The sequence below is a fragment of the Meles meles genome, chromosome 2 (genome assembly GCF_922984935.1).
Source record: "Meles meles chromosome 2, mMelMel3.1 paternal haplotype, whole genome shotgun sequence".
Classification (NCBI taxonomy): domain Eukaryota; kingdom Metazoa; phylum Chordata; class Mammalia; order Carnivora; family Mustelidae; genus Meles; species Meles meles.
The window spans coordinates 207,734,425-207,754,445 of record NC_060067.1 but is presented as its reverse complement, the minus strand read 5'-3'; the positions used below and the strand labels follow the sequence as shown (position 1 = coordinate 207,754,445).

Sequence of the window (20,021 nt, the reverse complement as noted above, 5' to 3'; positions counted from 1 at the left end):
GGCTCGGTCAGTTAAGCATTGCCTTGCGCTCAAGTCATGATCCAGGGTCCTGGGATCGAGTCCCACATCAGGCTCTCTGCTCAGTCGGGAGTCCCCTTCTCTCTCCCCCTCTCCCTTCTCCCTGCTTGTGCTCTTGCTCTCTCTCAAACAATAAATAAATCTTTAAAAACAGAATAAGAGTAGCAAATTAGTAAAGAACGAAATCATGGAGTTTTAAATGCAAACTTCTAACAGGTAATTTATGGGTCCCCTGAGAGCAATCAACTTTTCACCCTCAGACCAAAAATGTCCAAACACTTCAGAGCTCCTACCCACCCCCTCTGCAAGGTTCCCGACTAAATCTAAAACCTCTGAACATTCTTATATTCTGGCCCTGAAATTGCCGGACTTCTCATTCTGGAGACTACTGCCTTTTTCAATTATGAACTTCATCCAAAAGCCTCTTGAGATCAGACATTTTCTGCCCCAGTCTTCTCATGATTTTGCTGCTATGTTAGTCCTAATAAATATATCTTAGTCGAGTCAGACCCTAGAGCATTTACATAACTGACTGTAGCTATGCCAAAAAACTAATATTCCAACTCTATTGTGGCGTAAACACCTTCCAGGAAATCTGTTCCCAATAAGAAAACAAGACCAGTATTGAATTAACCTCATCCATGTAGTGATAATGGGGAATATGGTTCAGAATTTTTTTGTAATTCCATAATCTAGGTTTGCCAGTAGAGCTATTTTTTTAATTACCCGAAAGGCTTATTTTTAATTATACTAAATGAGCCTAAACCGCCCCCTGGACAGGATGAAAGGTGCTGCTAATCTAAGTGTAGATTAAAAGTACAAAATCTCGGTGTTTCACAATGTCATTGACTGCGCTTCCAACAAAGGAATCCGCAACACTGGCGTCACTGTTTTATGAGCCCCACTTTCTAAGGTCATGGTTTCAGTAGGCACCGGCAGTCCACACTGAGCCAGCTAGTAGTCAGTTCCTATATCCAGGGACATCTTTAGAGTTTTGGGGGAAAGAAAATTGCTTGCTCAAAAATATTTAATGCATTTGCTTAAATATTCTTTCCCATTTCCCCTAGTGAGAACTGCCTCCTTGCATTCTTTTAAATAAGAGTCTAACAATGTCTCCTGGGTAATTGTAGGTTATGATGAGTGTGACCTTAAATCCGAAAATTATTGTATATATAGCACAGTTAGTGCCATGAGAGCAGGGCCAGGACCCTGCCCGAAGACCCCTGAGCTCTATTATGGAGAGAAACCGTACAAACTAGGGATTGGTGTCTATGCTCATGGTCATTCAACTAATGTAAGGCACGGGGAAATGCTGTATGAATGGTGGAAGATCCCTGCTTTATTGGTCAGATCCTCAACCGTTAATGCTCTGGATACAGGCTGGCAGAGACCTGAAGGAGAAGGTAATAGAAGAGTGGGCAGCCATGGATGCTTCCAGAACGCTGGCGGTGCTTTGCTGTAGAAAGGATGAGGGAGGCGTCAGGGAAGCTGGTGTGTAAGAAGGCACGGCCCTAGATTCAGTGGGAGTAAAGGGTCGGCTGCGTCCTCTGACTCTTGCACTATGATGATGTCAGCACGGAACAAATTATGATGTCAGTACAACGAAGGTTGCACGTACATGCATTCCCTCCATGAAGACTCCACACACAGAGGATCACGTGTTGCATCATGACCACATTGGAGAAGAGGCTCAACTGGAAAACTGGAGACCCGAAAACTGCCTTCTAGCAATGCTCAAATTGTTTCTGAATTCTTACAGCTCAACGCATAATATCGCACATGGCATCTGGTTACGTTCTTCTTCAAAAGCGTCAGTACGGGTGGCAGATGAATGGAAACATTATTTTTGGATGGCACGTGATTAAACATTTAGAGGAACCAGCATCACATCGTTTTGTGGGGAGATTTAGTTCAAGAACTCATAGAGCTAGGAGTCTGTGTTATGCTTCCTATCTTCCCATACTTCAGGTTTAGAATCTTCATATGAAAGTTAAAAGGTCAATATACCTATATTTAGTAAAATTAACAAACTTATCATTCAATGGAATAGAATTAGTTATGTACAGAATATGCAGAATCATCTTTAAAGTGTTGTGTTCAATACATTAATTCCTCAAAATAGATATACATATATGTGTGTGTGTATTATATATATATATATATATATATATGAAACACACATGCACAAATTCAATGTTTCAGGATTATTCTGCATTTCAATAAGTACATGCTCTCTCTGAGCCTGAACCAGGTGTAGAAGCATTCTGGAGCAAGAGGCAAGGAGCAGAGAGCCCTGGTCAGCCGAGAGCAGCCTGCCTGGCCCAGCACACATCTCAGGCTACTTGGCTGGGAAAAGGCTCAACTGTCCAGCCTGAAAGAGTGAAAACCTCTCCTGCTCATGAGTCACTCTGGTTACACGGCAGCAACTTAAAAAACAGTCATATAAACAAAAGCAAAAACAGTTTCCTCACTCCTTGTTTGACAGGGGCCATGAGAATCACTGGACAAGTCATTATAAAGATACAGCCCCGAGGCAAACAGACAAACACACCTGCTGTGCAGTGTTGACGTTTCTTAAAGATGAAACAATAGTAACATAGCCCAGTTCCTAGGGACGGCAAATGACCTGCACAAAACAAGACCCAGATTTACCACTGAGCATTAAAGGGCAAATTTTTCTTTCTCATGTTTACCAAGGAGCCAAGGGGAACCTGGCCACAACTCCAGTTAAAACACAAAAAGCTGGACTAAGTCATGTCCAATCTTTGCAAATAAAAGAAGCAGAAAAATCATAGAGTAAAACCCGGCTTGTTCTACAGAAAAGGACTGAATCTAATCTGAAACGATATCTGAACTCCAACAGAGCGTCAAGATCTCAAACATGTTCAGCAACAGGGTCAAGTGTGCACGGCCTGCCGTGCAGCCTGGAAACGTTTCATCCCAGCAGAAGGCTCAGTAGCTGAGGTTGGGCACTACTTGATGGCCGCCGGGAAGAGGCTTCGCAGGCGGCCGCCATGCCTCCTCGCCTCGCAAAGAGCTGCACAACCCGCCCCACAAAGCGATGCGTCCCACCATCAAGGAGCAGAAACTGGCCAATCATCTAGCGGACGTTTCTCAACTGTGTGTAGGCTCACCTAACACATCAGAACCCTGCCAGCCGGACTCCCATGCAGCCGCCCGCTCGGTTCCCCTGCAGCAGCCCCGGGCCCAACCAGGGCGGGCTGGACGTGGGGCAGTGCAGCGCTATGGCGCGCTGCAGGGTTGTCTGGCTCTGACCCCACCTCCCTGTCTGGCCATCTTTCCGAATCTGGTAACAAACACACTTGGAAGATAAGGATAGATTCATGCCTCCCATCTCATACATAGACATTTCCTTTGCTTTTCCTTTCAGCTTTGTATGTGTTCTTTAAATACACATGCACAGGAAGGTTATGGATTTAGATCAGGTGAGAACTGCACTGTTCTTCACCAAGTTTGCTCAGATCTTAACCAAAGTGCCTTGTAAATGCACAGTGTAGGCAGGACGAGCCCTTCATGGCAGCCACATGTGCAGACCTGGCCCGGGGACAAGCACGGAAGGGCCGGTGCCAGACGGACGCTCTCAGTCCCGACTCCCTCAAGGTCCAACTGCGCAACCCTGGGGAGGTTTCCACTTCGGGGTCTCCAAGTCCCATCTGCATGATGGGGATAATAATAGTGCTTCGAATGTCTGTTAAATTTAGGACTCCAAGATCAAAAGCATATCAGATGCTTATGACCGTGCCTGGCACACAGTGGAAACTCAATGATGCCAGATGGAGAACTGATTATATAACACAGGGCTTCAGGGACATGATTTAGGATAACACGATGTTTGTCAAGGGGTTAAATGTGAAGTATACCATGAGCTCTACTCTGAAAATGGGGGTAATCAATAGAGACAACATGTAAGCAATTTTTAGTCCATTTTTTAAGGGACTAAGTGGATAAATATACATCCCCCAAATATTTTACACAAAATATTCTTTTATATCTGCAAGCACACATATGTGCGTTACAGATGTACACACATATACATTTATTTAATATAAATACATACATATAGAATATGCACATGCATACATCTATTTCTAAGCGTGTGATACACATGCGTGAGTACGCACACAAGCATTTACTCACGCACACAGGCGTGTATGTGATTATAAGTGCACATACGGTTATAAAATGTATTATACACAGACGGATGCGTTCACCTACATATATGCTGATGCACACACAGCTAACTAGCCAAGTAGTAGATAACTGTCTATATCTAATCTTAGTTTTTCTATGTTTGAGCTATTTACAGGTCATATGAAGCTATTTGGTATGGCTTTAACGTACTCTTCCTTTCCCAAAACACACAGGCATTGCATTTGTTCAGGTAACATGCTCGTGGTGCCTGGCGCATAGTAGGTCTCTGATAAATTATCCATGACGAAATTGCTTCACTGACTAACACCAGTGGTTAAAAAAAGAAAACCTATACATTGGGACTAGGACTTTGAATTCATTTCTCCTTAGAAGACAGTTTTAATGGTTTTGCTTTCTCCTAAAGGCAGAGTATATTATGCATGCCTATTCATCATTCGGCCAAACTGTTAAACCCCCACATTAATACCAAGAGCCTCCCTCGTTCTATTATGCCACCGGCATGAATCATATCTTCAATGGTCCAAACTCGGTCTCAGTAAACAATTAAAATGAAAAGAAATGAGCCTCAGGCACTTGCCTGGGAGATCTTCCTGATCGGGGGATGTGCAAACTGAAAAAGTTATTTATTACAGGAAACCTGTGGGCCACACCAACTGATTTTATTTACCATGTACATTTACTATGTATCAAAGCAGAAGTGTTCCCTTTCTCCTTAGAGTCCGCGCAGTGATGTACGTGCCACTGCAGACGGTAAAGAAACAAAATCCTGTCGTGTCAACCAAGCACACAGAGGAACCAGCCTGGGGGAAAGACGCATTTCAGAGCTCCATAGTAACCAAATTTGCTGACCCTGAGACAAAGTTTTATGCTTACTCTGCGCAATTTCTTTAATTTAAATTAAGTGAAGTAAACACCACCCCGCCGAGATTAAATAGGTTTCCAGTCTCTGAATACCAAAGAGCTTAAATAAAATATCTATGCCTCCCTTTTGTAAAATCTAACAGACAATAAGGAGACAGGAAATACTTGAAAGTTTCAATCAATATTTAGAAAACTGGGGGCTGATTTTCCATTTCATCACAAAAACTCCGAGTCTTGTCTGTGTCCCCAGACAGGTTCTGGGCTTTCCAACCGCCCAAAGCACCCCCCTACCCATCAGTACCACCACATAGCTTTGCCCGGGGCGGCAGGGACCTCCAACCGGCAGTTTAGGCACAATGAAATACTTCCCTCGGTGTTTTTGTAATGATCAATCACGTTTACTTGGTTGCAAATTGCAGATTTGGGCTATCTCAGTTATTTGCTTTCTTTTAAATCAGTAAGATAAGGAAAGCAATACTTTCTCCACAGGATTGTTTTTATAACTGAAGGACGTAGCACAGACACATTTGACATGGAAAGCTATATTGTGCCTCTTTTCCTCCTAATCTGACATAGTTGGCTCTTTATGTTGGAGTTTATGATGGCGACCCGTTTATTGCCAAATAGAAACCACTTGCACTGGCATTCTCCATTGGAGACCAAGCTGTAAAGCAGCGTTAAAAACCCGGGTGTGCATAATGGCTTAACCCAATGAGGTACGGCCTTAACACAAATATGGCTCACACATAAATAGTTTGGCTTGTACAGAAGGCATTCTGTCCAGCATGTGTTCAGGACGAAATAATTCAACTTTACAGTGACACACTAACGGTTCTTGCTCACTGCATCCATCTGAAGTAACAGCCTTTAATTAATCCAAAGATAATGTTTTATTGGTTAAAATACAATGCCATAAAGACACCACTGAGACTCTATGTCTGTGATCCCCAATAAGCTGGATTATCTTTAGGAAATATGATGGCTGTAAAGCTTTCCCTATAGCTTTACAAATCATGGAAGTATCTGTGTTCATCAGGGCATTTTTAGTAAAATCAATTATGTCCCCAGAAATATTTACAACCAAAAAGAAGATTGATTTTGTAGGAAAATGGAAAATATTTTTCAATTAAGTTTCCAAATTTTTGCAGTCATTTAAATACATTTTGAAAAAAGTGTCATTTTGTATTCTGTTTTAACCAAATAAAAACAAAAGTGAGAAGTCACTGTGATACTGGCAAAAAAAAGAATGACACATAGATAGATGGAGCAGAAAATTAAATCTCCCAAACACATAGTAAACTGATCTTTGGCAAAGGAGCAAAGAGCAATACAAACGCAGCACATCTAGACTTTGGATAAATAGTGTTGGAGCAGCCAGACATCCTCACGGCAAGACCAAGACAGGCGCGGACCTTATACCTGCCCCCAAAGCACATTGAAACGGATAAAAGACCCAAATATGAAGAATAAAACTCCTAGAAGGGAAAACATAAGTGATCCTTTATTGGGGGGATAACTCTTTAAGGACAACACCAAAGGCATGTTCCATGAAAGAGCAAATTGATAACCTGTACTCCATTAAAATTGAAAACTCCTGCTCGGAAAGACACCATCATGAGAATGAGAAGACAGAAAGACACCATCAAGAGGATGAGAAGACAAGCCAGAGCCTGGGAAGAGACACTTAGAGAAAGCATCTCTGATAAAGGACTGGTAGCCAGAATTTTCAAAGAACTCCTACAGCTCAACGATAAAGCAAACATCTTGATTAAAAGCAAGCAAAAACCCTACCTATAAAGCTCACCAAAGAAGGTAGACCAATGACAAATAAGCACATGAAGCTATGTTTCCCAGCATATGCCACCAGGGAAATGAAAGTGAGCACAACAGGAGATACCCCGACACACATATTTGACGGCTAACATCCAGAACGCTGGCAAGACTGAATGCTGATGGGGGCGTGGAGCACCAGGAACTCTCACCCATTGCTGTGGGGGAGGGTGTAAAATGCACAGCCGGTTTGGAACGCTCAACTTACTCTTACCATATGACTCAACAATCATGCTTCTTGGTATTTATGTCAAAAGAGTTGCAAATGTGTGTCCACAGAAAACCTGCACCCGAATGCTTATACCAGCTTTATTCATGAGAGCCTACACTAGGAAGTAAGCAAGTGCTCCTTCAGTTGGGGGGAATGGATAAACTGTGATCCACCCAGACAACGAAATATTGTGCACCAAAAAGAAATTAGCTATCAAGCCATGAAAAGACATAGAGGAACCCTGAATGCATGTCACTAAGTGAAAGGAACTATTCTGAAAAGGCTACATAGTGTATGATTCTAACCATAGGACATTCTGGAAGAGGCAAAACTATGGAGACAGGGAAAAAGATTAATGGTTACCAGGTATTGAGGGGAGGGGAGGAGGGTGGGGCAGATAACAGGCAGAGTACAAAGATTTTTAGGGCGCTGAAAATATGCTTGATATAATATTTACCCATCTGTCCAAACCCACAGAATGTATGATGTCCAGAGTGCACCCTTCTGTAAGCCGAGCTTTGGGTGAAAATGGGGTATCAAAACATATTCATCACTTGTAAAAATGAACCTCTCCGCTCGTTGGGGGGGACTGGCGGTAATGGGCAGGAGGGAGTGTTTGGGAAATCTCTGTTCTTCCTGCTCATTTTCCCTATAAGCCTAAAGTTGTTCTAAGAGACAAAGTCTATTTTTAAAAAAGGATGTAAGAATAAAAATTGCATTTACGTCATTTACACAGTTACCTTGTCATTCATCATATCTTTCTCAGATGCTATACAAATTTTAGATGGCTTTCCCTTTAAGACCTAGCACATACCTGACGTTTTGGCGTAGCACCCAGAGCACTTAAAATAAAAATGATGCCTATTTTCCATCCAAGACTAGTTGACTCAGGATCTCTGAGAGTCAGATCTGGACACTAGTAACGATTACACACATGATTTTATATGTAACCAGAGTGCCAAACCACGGCATTAGGGGAAGGGCACAGGATTAAGAACTAGAGAGAAGGAAATTCAACCCAAACTCTGCCAGCAAGTGGCTTTTACTTCACTGGGAAGGTGGTGTGTGTCCTCCCTCTAGAGCTGTCAGGAGATTTAGAGATAAACTGTCTGAAACATGTGGCACGAGGCAGACACCTTACATTGACAAGGACTGTTCATAACAACCTCTAGGCTGCGTGCAAAGAGAGCGGGGTCTTAAATGCCTAGGAAATTGTTTTCATTACAAGGAGCCCAAAACCTATAATGTTATCAACATCTGTGGGGTTAGGCTCTCATTTTGAGAGAAAAATTTTATCTAGGATTGAACTTAAAAACCTACCAATATATCTTATTATTCTAGTTTCCTATACTATTTTTAATTATAATAAAATAGTTCTTTATTAAATAAAAAAGTGAGAAATATTACTATTGTCTCAACAGTGTCTCACTGTTGAGAGGCCTCACTGACTCTCAGGAAAAGCAATAATTATCTGCAAAATTAAAAAAAAAAAGATGAAAACGATCACAAGGAAAACAAGAACGATGGAGAGAAGTCAACCATGTTCTGTAAACATTTATTTGTTCTTAGCTAAGCAGTTCAAATAATTTTCACATAACCAAAATGCTACACACAAAAAGAGATCAAGAAACCAGTTTTATAACTAGTTTTATAAGACCCTGTGGAAACACTTTTCAAATATCGTAAGAGCAAAAACACTGCTTTTTCAGAAATAGATAGTTTTCAATTTTTAGAAATTGAGTAGTTAGATTACTTCCGGTTTGAAACTAGTTTTAATACAGATACAAAGATACTTGCATGTATATTTTGTGTGCACCCACGTGTGTGTGTGAACTTTGCTCTCTTCAGTTCTGCATTATGGAGTTCATGATTATTTTTTAAGATGACGGTATAAGCACAAGCCCAAACTCCTGACCCTTTTAAGAACACTGTAACATGCCACCCAGAGCTCTCCAGAACTTAGTCTTCACGGATCGCTGACTCACTTACTGAACACCCGTGTGTTATGCAGGGTAGCTGGCACACTAAGAAGCGAGGCACTGCTTGAACCTCGAGGGGTCTATGAAGAGGTGGGAGGCGGATAGAAACTCATGTTGAGTTATGTCTTAATATTTCGCATAGAATGCTATCGCCAAGCTGCATGTCTCAATCTCCTCTCGAAGTCATCTAACCAAACTGGAAATGACAGCATGGCCAAGGTTTGCTGCATCAATCACAGGGTCTAGATCTTGACGGAACCGATGTGATTCTGTCTGCCCAGTTTTCAAGAAGGCTAAGCTTATCTTGTATGGTTGGAGCATTTTCTGGGGAGTAGACTGGTTTTATGTTTTTATTCTTATTGTTTATTTATCTATGTATTTTTAGCATTTTCCCATGTAGATTGGCTCTAATATCACTACAATGCAAGAGGCCGGGGCCTCACTTGCTGTGGAAGAGGGTCTCTGCACTTTGTAATCTGGAGCTCTCACCTATGAATCTCACTCCAAATTAAGTCTGCCAGGATATGCAAAGGCCCCGGACACTCACGTTTACACGTAGGGGGCTTCCCCGTGTTGTTCCATAATCCGTCTTCCCGACACACAGCGGCTGCTTGCTGGCCGGCTTCCAGCTGAAAGCCCTCGTTACATTCATAGGTCACTTTACTATCCAATGTGAACTCGTTGCCCATAAATGAACCGTTTCCTGGGGACTCGGGGATTCCACAGGACACAGCTGGAAAGAAATGGCAGAAACACAGTGATTCTTACAAGATGTTATGGCACTTCCTTGCGCTGTTTCTACGGTTCATGCCCAGTGCGTAGACGAGCAGAGGGCTATTTGTATTTCTAATGTGTGGGATAAGTGGACACATTTTCAACATTTTAAGGATCTTGAGGGTTGATGAGAAGCCATGGAAAACTGCTCAAAATAGAGCATCTGTGTGATTAGGATCCCAGAAGGTAAGTCTGACTTCTGTGAAACCGTTGAAACACACTGAGGTGTTTTTTCTCGGGTGGCCATGCTCAGGATGCCAAAGGGTCATGCTTCCTACTTGATCTAATACTGCAAAGGAAGGAGGGAACAGCAGCTCTACCATCGCAAAATCTACTGATGCCTCGGTGCTGAGATCTCTCAGGAATCAGAACAGAGTCGACAGTCTAACCTCCCCTTATGTGCACCTTCCCCCCCCCCATGACTCCTCTTCCTTAAAACCCCAGACATTTCTAATAAAACACAAATCACTGAGCCAAGATCATTGATGCATCTACAAATATAGTATTTGTTATTTTATAAATTACCTGTTGGAACACAAGCCCTTGAGGAGGAAGGAGGAGAAGGAAGGGAAGGTAGGAGGAGAATGGGAAGGTACCTAGAGCAGAGAGCGCAGTGCTAAGCAGGCTGCTCTCAGGGTGAGGCCACGCAAGAAAGTGGGATGAGGGAATCGGCATGTTTTAAAGACAAGGAAGATGGCAGGAGAGTTTAGGGTAAACACTGCCTTCTTCAATTTCCTAGCTGTGATCCAGACTCACCTACTATGAGATATAAGGAAACAAAACAAAACAAACCAACATAAAATACCTCTCAAGTGACGTGACTATAATTTGCAGTAAAGAAAACAGTAAGAGAGGATAAAGAGATGGAGAGTCACGCCCTACGACGCAAACCGAGCCCAGGTGTCTTGTTAAAGAGAACTTTTCCAATAACTAGTGCACTGCCCTCTGTGTATGTGATCGATATTTAACATATTATTCATCTCATGGATTCTAAGTTTGAGTCATTTAAAAATGTTTCCATATTATTCTAATAAAAAAAACATGTAGCTTGTTAGAGCTGAAAGGATAGGTTGAATGACATTATATAAACTTATAGTTTTACAGATAAAGAAAACTGAGGGTCAGAAGGAGAAAATGACTCGCCCACAGAATCAAAGCAACTCTGTGTAGAACGTGGGGCCACAGAGCAGACCTGTCACTCCCGAGACCACCTTCGAATCCTACGAGAGCCCTGTGAACTACCCGTGGTTCACGCTGAGTCTTCTGGCAGCTCTTCTATTGTTTCTTTAGCACAACCTTCAATAAATACAATGGAAAATTATGAGAGAGGTAAAAAATGTTTACATGTAGAGGCTGATACAGATCAAACTTCTGGAAAGTCCAAGTACTCAAGTTTCTCTTGTGCTTAAATGTCTAATCAGCTATTTCAACCATCTAAAACACACACACACACACACACACACACACACACACACACACACACATATATAATACATATGTAATATATATTACTCTAATAAACATTCGCAATAGATGGAGATAAAAATTCAGACATATAGACATGATTTTGGACAAAGTATTTAAAATAATTATTAACTTCTAGCTTTCCAAAGCCATTGCTTTATTGAGGCAATGTACTGAGCATTTGCAGAACGTCCTAATTTATTGAATACAGAGAATGTCCTTTGCGACTGGATCTCTTGGCATCACCCACCCCCTGTTTCCTCACCAATTCCTCTTGGATTTCACTCAAATAATCATTTGTTCATTCTCACAAATCTAAATTTCTCTCCTCGCTGAAGCATGCGCAGTGCCCAGCTACCTTCTAGGTCTCATTTGGGGTGAGCGTCAAATGAAATGACGTTTCTTTGGCAGGTAACATTCTGCAAATATCCATGAAACCCTACCTTAAAGGGATTCATACCCTGGAGGCCAAAACAGAAAAGCTTTCTAACAACTTCTGCTAAATCTGGAAGCTTATTTCACACATGAACCCTGATTCCAAGGACTTAAGGAGACCCACTTTCTGTCATCTGATCAACAGCAGGGAATCTTTGGCCTTGAGCTATGGTTTTGGCCTCTTTAGACTGTCTTAACAGTAGGCTATTTGGCGGGGCTTAAAAAAGGTTGGCAATCAATCAATCATGACATTCTCACACTTCTGATTCAATGAAGATAGATGGCATAACCCTTACAACTTAGGTTCATGGGATAAAGGAGCCTCCCATCAATGTCTAGTATTGTCTCATCTATTCATTCCTTCCAAACATTTTGTAGGATTACTAAGTCGCAGATATTCTTAAGATCACTTTTTAAATGTCAATGACCTAAATGCATATGACTTTCAAAATATGCAGAAGGTTCTTACTTTTATTATAGCTGAAGGGAGTAAATCTTCTTCATTTTTTTTAACTACACGAATATAACATTATAGTTCCCGCCAACCTAAGTGAACAATCACCTACTCATCCCTTAAAATCTGACCTTAAAGTCAGATTTCTATATTAGCTTGTGTCTCTGACATTTGCCAGCTCTATGATTTCAGTTAAAAGGCTTAATGCATGTTGTCTCACTGCTTTGAGGTCAATAAAGGCCACCTCAGAGAAAATGGTGTGGAGTAAATGACATAATGTATACAGAGCAACTACCACTGAGTTCATACAATGTAGGCATCCAATAAATAAGAATGAATCATCAATATTAGTATTAGTAGTTATGTACATGATCATTTGTACTTGTTTTGTAAAGAAAATATGAGTTGATAGGATAAACTCCTTGTAATCTCTTTATTAAAGAGAGAAAAGAGGCAGAGGAAATCAGTAGTAAATCAGTTTACTTCTATTACATACCACGTGAGATAGGTAACATTTTGCTTTCAAATACACAAGGGGAAGAGCTACTCCACTGTCCTGCGTCCCTACTCCTCTTTCAGAATATGAAGCCTAGGTGGGATTTCTTTTCTTCTGTATTTAAGACCAAACGGTAGCCATTCTTGTCTTGGTAGGTTTAAATGGTTCTCTGATTTTTTCCCCACTTTAAATGATTGTTCCCTGTAACATACAAGGATCCTTTTCTTTCTACGCCTGTCAAGTTTCAACACGGTACCATTCGCTTTGCTTTCTTTCTTTTTCTTTTTTTCCTTTCTTTCTCCATTTTTTTCCCTTCAAAGAGCTCAGCGATTCTTGGGCTTTGACTATCGCCTTAGATTTGTGATTCTCATGCCCTGATATCCTCTTAGTCCCCTTGAGCAACGCCCACATCTCAAGCTAAATGTGTGTAGGTTCTGGGCAAGAAGCCCAGGAGAACTGACCTTCACTGTAGCTGTCCTGACAAACTTTCTCCAGTCAGTCCGGTCAGATTCTTTCATTCATTTCTTTCTCTACACAGCCTTGTTCTGGTTGGCGGCTAAGCATTGTCCATTTATTTGAACCTCTGCTTCATACTCCTCAATACCCTAGCTCACACGCCCATTATCTCACAATGGAATGTCTACCTTTTCATTATCTGGACCCCACTCATAAGGCTAGGCAAACCCAGAGGGAGATCAATCCCCATACCACAAAGCCTAGAGTAAAAATAGTATCCTGCACTAGGGATTCCTATAGCCTGGTTAAGGTAAGAGATATTTAAATAAATGAGATGTATAATTTAAATAAAAGAGATGTTTAAATAAAAACATCTGAAACCGAACATGTAGGAAATCTGGTAGGTACCTGGTTTATAACCAAAAAAACTAGCTGAGCATCAAATACGAAAGGAGCATAAACAAAAATGAAGGACGGCTGATAAGCTCAGGGACGAGTGCTCACGAAATGCTCTATAAAGAACAGGATGTGCTAAGAGGTACAGAAGAGGACCTGCGTTGCCAAAGAACATTGCAAATCCCTCTGCCAAAAGCATGATGAAGAATGCAGTGATGTAGCCAAGCCCTCAAATGCAGACAATGGATTTCTGAGGGGTTATAAGTATACAATTTAAGCATATAAGAATTTTCTATCAATTAAAATTTATGTATATGCATGTCACTACATACACACACACATACACACAAATACAAACACATATGTGTGTGTGTATATATATATATACACACACACAAACATATATATATATATGTATATATAAATATAAATATTAATTTGAATTCTAATAGAAGAGGGACATCTGGGTGGCTCAGTCAGTTCAGATCTGCCTTTGGCTCAGGTCATTTCTCAGGCTCCTGGGATTGAGATCCGTGTTGGGCTCCCAGCTCAGTGGGGAGTCAGCCTCTACCTCTCACTATCCCTCTGTAGACTGCTCTCTCTCTCTCCCAAATAAATAAAATCTTTTTTAAAAAGAATTCTAATAGAAGAATATTGCAAATTGCCATCTATAATTTGGTTCTACTCTATAATATTTGTGCCTGTGTTTGATTTGTGTTTATAATCATGTTGTAGCCCAAGTAACAGTGAATTTTTCATAGCCCAATAAGCATTAGGGGCAGATAATATAGAGATCATGTCACTTATTCACTACCAGCCTTTTAGGTAAAAGACCTTAACAATATTTTTGTTGACTATAAAATTCTGGGTTGTTTTCTCTCAACCCTTAAAAAATGCTGCTCCACTTCCTTCTACCCACCAGGGTTTCTGATGAGAAATCTACTGTCACTAGAATGTCACTAGAATCCTTATTTCCCTATAGGTGACCCATTGTTTTTGTCTGACTTCTTTTAGGCCCTTTTTTTTTTCTTTGCCTTTAGTCTTCAGAAATTCTGCCATGATGTGCCTTGTTGTGCATTTCTTTGGGTTTCTGGTATTTGGAGTTCACTTAGAATTTTGAATCTGTTAGGTTTAGATATATTTCCAAATTTGGGAGGCTTTCAGCCATATCTCTTGAAATACTTTGTCAGCCTCTCCATCTTCCGGTTCTTCTTCTGAGACTCTGATGACATACGTCAGGTCATTTGTTAAGTCCCAGGGTCTGGGAGGCTGAGTTCAGGTCTTTTAAGCACATTTTCTCTCTGTTTTTCAAAGTGAGTAATTTCAATCATTCTATCTTAGATTCAGAGGAAAGAGGAACTTTCCTCTCTCCTCCCTATTCTGCTGTTGACTCCATCTTCTGAGGGTTTTTCCTCTTTATTTTAATTACTGTATTTTTTAGTTCTAATCATCCCATTTGGTTATACTTTGTACCTGTTATTTCTTTGCTGAGACTTTTTTAAAATTATTTATGTAGACTCATAGGCATAATATAATAAAATGCTCATCTACATTATAATTGTTGATGATGGCTGCTTTAGAATCTTAGAGCATTCTAACATCTGTGTCATCTTGGCTTTGGCTTCTATTGATTGTCTCATCTCATTTAGTTTGATATCTTCCCATTTCTTGGTATGACAGGTGATATTGCATTAATACCTGGACATTGTGAACATTATGTCATTCATAAGACTCTGGCTTTTATTTAAGTCTTGTGTTTTTCTAAGCCTTATCTAACATCACTCCAGTAGGTGAAGTACCATCTCACCTTCAGGTGGGGGGTGGAAGTGCAGGTAGGTGGGGTCCTTGCTGCATAAGGTGGGAGTTCCATCTTGCTTCCAGGTCTCCACTGGTACTTCCCTAGCTGGGAGAGTAGGGGGCACTTCTTTACTGGTTCCCAAATGGCATCCACTGACATGTAGAGGGATGATGGCTTTGTCCTGGTTGAGGAATGGTCACATTTCTGACTTCCAAATATGTGTCCTGTAATACCACCCCAGCAAGAGAAGTGAAGGGGAGCTCATCACCAACACATGAGCTGGAGTCCAGTTTCCCACGTGCTATCACTGATGCTGCCTCACAGCCTTCTTGTCACCACCCAGTGGGGAGGGTTGGAGCATCTTAGATAGCCTTAAAAACTCTCCATTTGGTCTTTGCTGTTGGTGGTAGGGTATGGCCACTGGTTTTTCTGTAAAGTTTGGATGGAGAATGATTATTGACTAATATTTCCTGTCTTATCTGGCTGTCCCTTCCCTGTTCTTTGGGCAGGTAGAGCAGACTTTTCTCTTGGGAATTTTTTTTTTGTCTGTGCCCATTGCTGTTTCAAGGTGACCAGCTTCCCCAGCATCCTGTTAAGGATTTGAACCAGTAAAGAGAACCAAAAAATCCCACCACTAGGTCATTCCTTCTATTCTGAGGTCCAAAGCCAGTTTGCCATCTTCTTTCTATCTTTCAGAGTTCTCTTACAATATTTTAATATACTTTCCAGGGATTTTAGTTGTACTTAGGGAGTAAAATAGAGAAAAGAACATCAACTTCATGTTCCTAGAAGTGGAAGTTGGAATATCTCTTTAAGTAGCTTCTTGATCTAAGGCTGAGCAAGAAAGGTTCTGTGATAGATTGGTAATGTCTGCCATGGCAAAGAAGTTAAGAGGCACATGGAACATGGACCTTGTAATATCTGATCACCTCAGCACTTGCTGTCTGCTCCTATGTGCTTACCTTTTACCTTAATGGTGCCCATTACCACTCCCTAATGGTATAACAATCCTTATAGGGCAGAACATCCGTACACATTTTCATCCTTCCTGCTGCCTTGAATATCATAGCTCTCAATAAATATATATTAACTTTATTTAGGGAAAATGGAAACATATTATATTATCAAAGGTATAATTTTAAAGTTTTTTTTTTTAATTACCATGGCACTAAATTTCAGTGTATGGATAATAGTTCATAATTGGAGCAACCAACAGTAAGAAGATGTTTCACCTTAAGTTTGTAATGTGTAAGTACTATATTTTATTTTATTAAGGTTTTATTTATTTGACAGAGAGACAGCGAGAGAAGAACACAAGCAGGGGGAACTGGAGAGGGAGAAGCTGATGTGGGGCTGGATCCCGGGATGCTGAGATCACAACCCGAGTTGAAGGCAGATGCTTAATGATTGAGCCACACAGGTGCCCAGTACTCTATTTTAATTCTGAATATTTCAACTGACCATGTTATTTTTATGAAAATTATTAATTAGAAAATCTAAGGTATATCACCCCCTATGAAATTCTTTGTAAATATTTTTATTATTTTCAAGGATTTGTAGAATTTCATTTTAATGAAAATTTTCTTTAGACCCATTAATATAGATACTTATAAAAGAGTTATATTTAGATGAAGAATTATCCTATGATTTCTATGTGTTTTCCGAAAGATCAGCTAACTAAACTTACATGCATGCCCTAATAACATATATAGTTACTCAAACACGCATTCTTACAAACTATATCTGTAAATTTCTAATTCCTCACATTGTTAATGTTCTGAATAAACTCAGCCACATTTTGTGATGAGCTTTAGGTTATCCCAAGTGGCCATTTTGTTAGTGATAAATGTTGGATCTCTTCCAAGAAGAAATATCTCCTAATTTGATAGTATTCAACTTTATCTATCTTGAGCGTTACTGAATTTCTGTGAAGTAGATAAGATAAATATAAGTATTCTTAATATCTTCTTCATAGTGACGAATAGACTTTTTGGAGAAATGGATTTGGGGACCAGTCGTGGTGCCCCCTTTTACACAATGTTTAGCGGAGTGGATTATTTTGACTCTAGGCAAATAGATCTATAGAAATGATCTAACATCGTCCAATGGGAGCACTGGGAGCATATCTACAACGTATTTCACACGTCCTGCCAATCAATGAATGAGAACAACCTGTTCCTGCACCTACTTGACAATATTCATTATGTACTGTGTGCCAGGATGGGTACAAAGTATGGTGTCATCGGTATTGGTTAAAACTGAGCTGTTCCTTTACTTCTTAAACCTTAGAGGCTAGTCGTGAGATTTTACTATGACTTGATGAGACAAACTGGCTCAGAATCAAATACACAATTATGGACTGTAAAACACTGTAATTAGTGTTACAGAGAGACAGAACAAGGTACTGAAAGAATGGGAAAAAACGAAGAAAGTTATTTAAATTAAGGCAGAGGGACCTCAGTTTATGCTTTAGTACTGAAGCACCACGCCTCAGGCCAGAGGTCCTGGAAGGCACCTTCAGGAGAGGAGGAGGCCCTGCCTGAGTCAGGAGAACACTGATCAAAGGCCAGGGTGGCTCTGAATGGGGTGCCATGTAAAGCAAAGACTGAGAGGTAATTAGAGAAGGTATTTTTCAGAAACACGGTGTAGAACCTGGATTTTATGCTATATTTCAGAACCCCTTCAGAGGATTTCAGCTGCGTCAGGACACACATCCATCTGTGTTTTGGTGAGGCCACTCTGAGCTCCGCCTGAAGGATGGACTGTGAAGCCCCAGGCCTCCCCCCACCCATACCATAGCTCAGGATGGCACAGACACCATTTACCTTCCTTTCTTTGAACCTCTCATGCAGATAGGGTTCTTGTATGTATAAAATCACACTTGATCTTTTCCTGTTAACCTGTCTCACATCAATTCAATTCTTAGACCAGCTGGAAGAACCTTCATGAAGTACAGAAAATGTTCTCCCTCACACTCCAACAAAGTGAATGGACTGGGACACACTCAGAGGCTACAGTTGGCAGGACTTGGCAGCCGCAGGCAGAACTTCAGGTAGAACAGGAGAGAGAAGTGGGTGCACTGGAGGAGGCTCATGTTCTGAGACAGGACAGAGAGTTCTGTCATGGCATTGAGACCCGGAGATGAAAAGATGTTTCAGTGGGGCACGTGGACCTTTGTTCGGAGCTCAGAAGAAAGGACGGGGACAAGCATAGAGAAAGTGGTATTTCCAGTCCCTACTACAATCTCTGCAACACCCTTTCTGAATCATTCTAGACGCAGTTCAAACCACAGACGGCATGACCAGACTATAAACTGAACTCAGTATCCTATAATTATCTACAAGCAATGTTTAAGGAATAACAAATTCTTATTTTTCACTCAGTCTTTCTGGTGAAGAGACTTGTTGCTGTTTATTTACTGACTCATGATTTATTAAAGCCTGTACCACGGAACTAATTTGTTGGGAGAATAAAACATATCAGCACATTATAGATGCAGATCTTCTAAAAGAAAACAGAATACCTTTCCTCAGATATCTGGAGGATTGATTTTTCCCACAAAGATAACTTCATAAATTTATGCTCAGTTCTACTTTAAAGTTTTATCAGAAGTATATATACTGTAAATAAACACACACACACACAGGCATATATATATATATATATATATATATATATATTTTATCCTATGAATTATTTAATTTGAGTTATAAAATTATCATATAATTTGGGGAAGGCGAAACAGTATTTTTCACATTTCACAGATCACGGTGCGACAGTCCAACTTAAGCACGGAAAGCAACACTGCTGGTCAGTCAGTGGGAAATGACAGGAAACGGGTAGATAAATGCCTCATCTTTCTTGAAAAAGAGCCAATAAGCCCTCAATAATCACATAACTACTTAGCATTCTAATATAACTTTCAATGGGAATTTTAGGACTGACTCGTTTGGTTACACTGGAACAGACAGATTTCAGATCACCTGTCATGTCAGTCAGTGTCCTTTCCAATACGATAGACACGTTAATAAATACAAAGCAGAACTGGGAAGGAAGGAATAATAATTAACAGTTTAATGATTCAATCAGTCCTGATTCTTCTTTCTAAAACAAGAATTTTCTGCTAATAACTTAATTCTATTTCAAATAGTAGAAAATGTTCCTGAGCTAAATGGACACAACATCTCTATGTTTTTCCTCATTTTGAGCAGAACCCTAGTTAGATACTTAAAATTAAAAGAGTGAATTGATTATTTAAAGTTATTTTCTTCCTGAATGGGTATTTAGGATACCTGGTCAGAGTCATGCTTTTCTTTTGCAAGAAGATTCCTTTAGAAATAAAACCTCAAGCAACGTCTAAGCCTGAAGTGTGTCAGAGCGGAATTGTCCCCTGCAGAGACACAAGACTGGAGCACCGGTGTAAACAATGATATTCGTGGTTTCAGTGGCTATTCATTTCTGTCCTGAAATCTGTTTAATTTGGAAAATACTTTCAAATATACTTTTTAAGATTTTTATTTATTTATTTGAGAGAGAGTGAAAGCATGAGCAGAGTGAGGGGCAGAGGGACAAGCAGGCTCCCCGCTGAGCAGGGAATCCAATGCAGGGCTCCATACCAGGACCCTGAGTTCATGACCTGAGCTGAAGGCAGATGCTTAACCCACTGAGCCATCCAG

The 20,021-nt window shown here is 40.5% G+C and overlaps 1 protein-coding gene across 1 annotated transcript in view; it reads right to left on the bottom strand.

Moving 5' to 3' along the window:
- The window catches only part of CSMD1 (CUB and Sushi multiple domains 1), a 2,021,046-nt gene that overhangs the window by 85,744 nt on the left and 1,915,281 nt on the right, over positions 1 to 20,021 (bottom strand). The window contains exon 50 of the mRNA XM_045997494.1: positions 9,620 to 9,805. Coding sequence (XP_045853450.1) covers positions 9,620 to 9,805 — 186 coding nt within the window. The remainder of the gene's footprint in view (positions 1 to 9,619; positions 9,806 to 20,021) is intronic.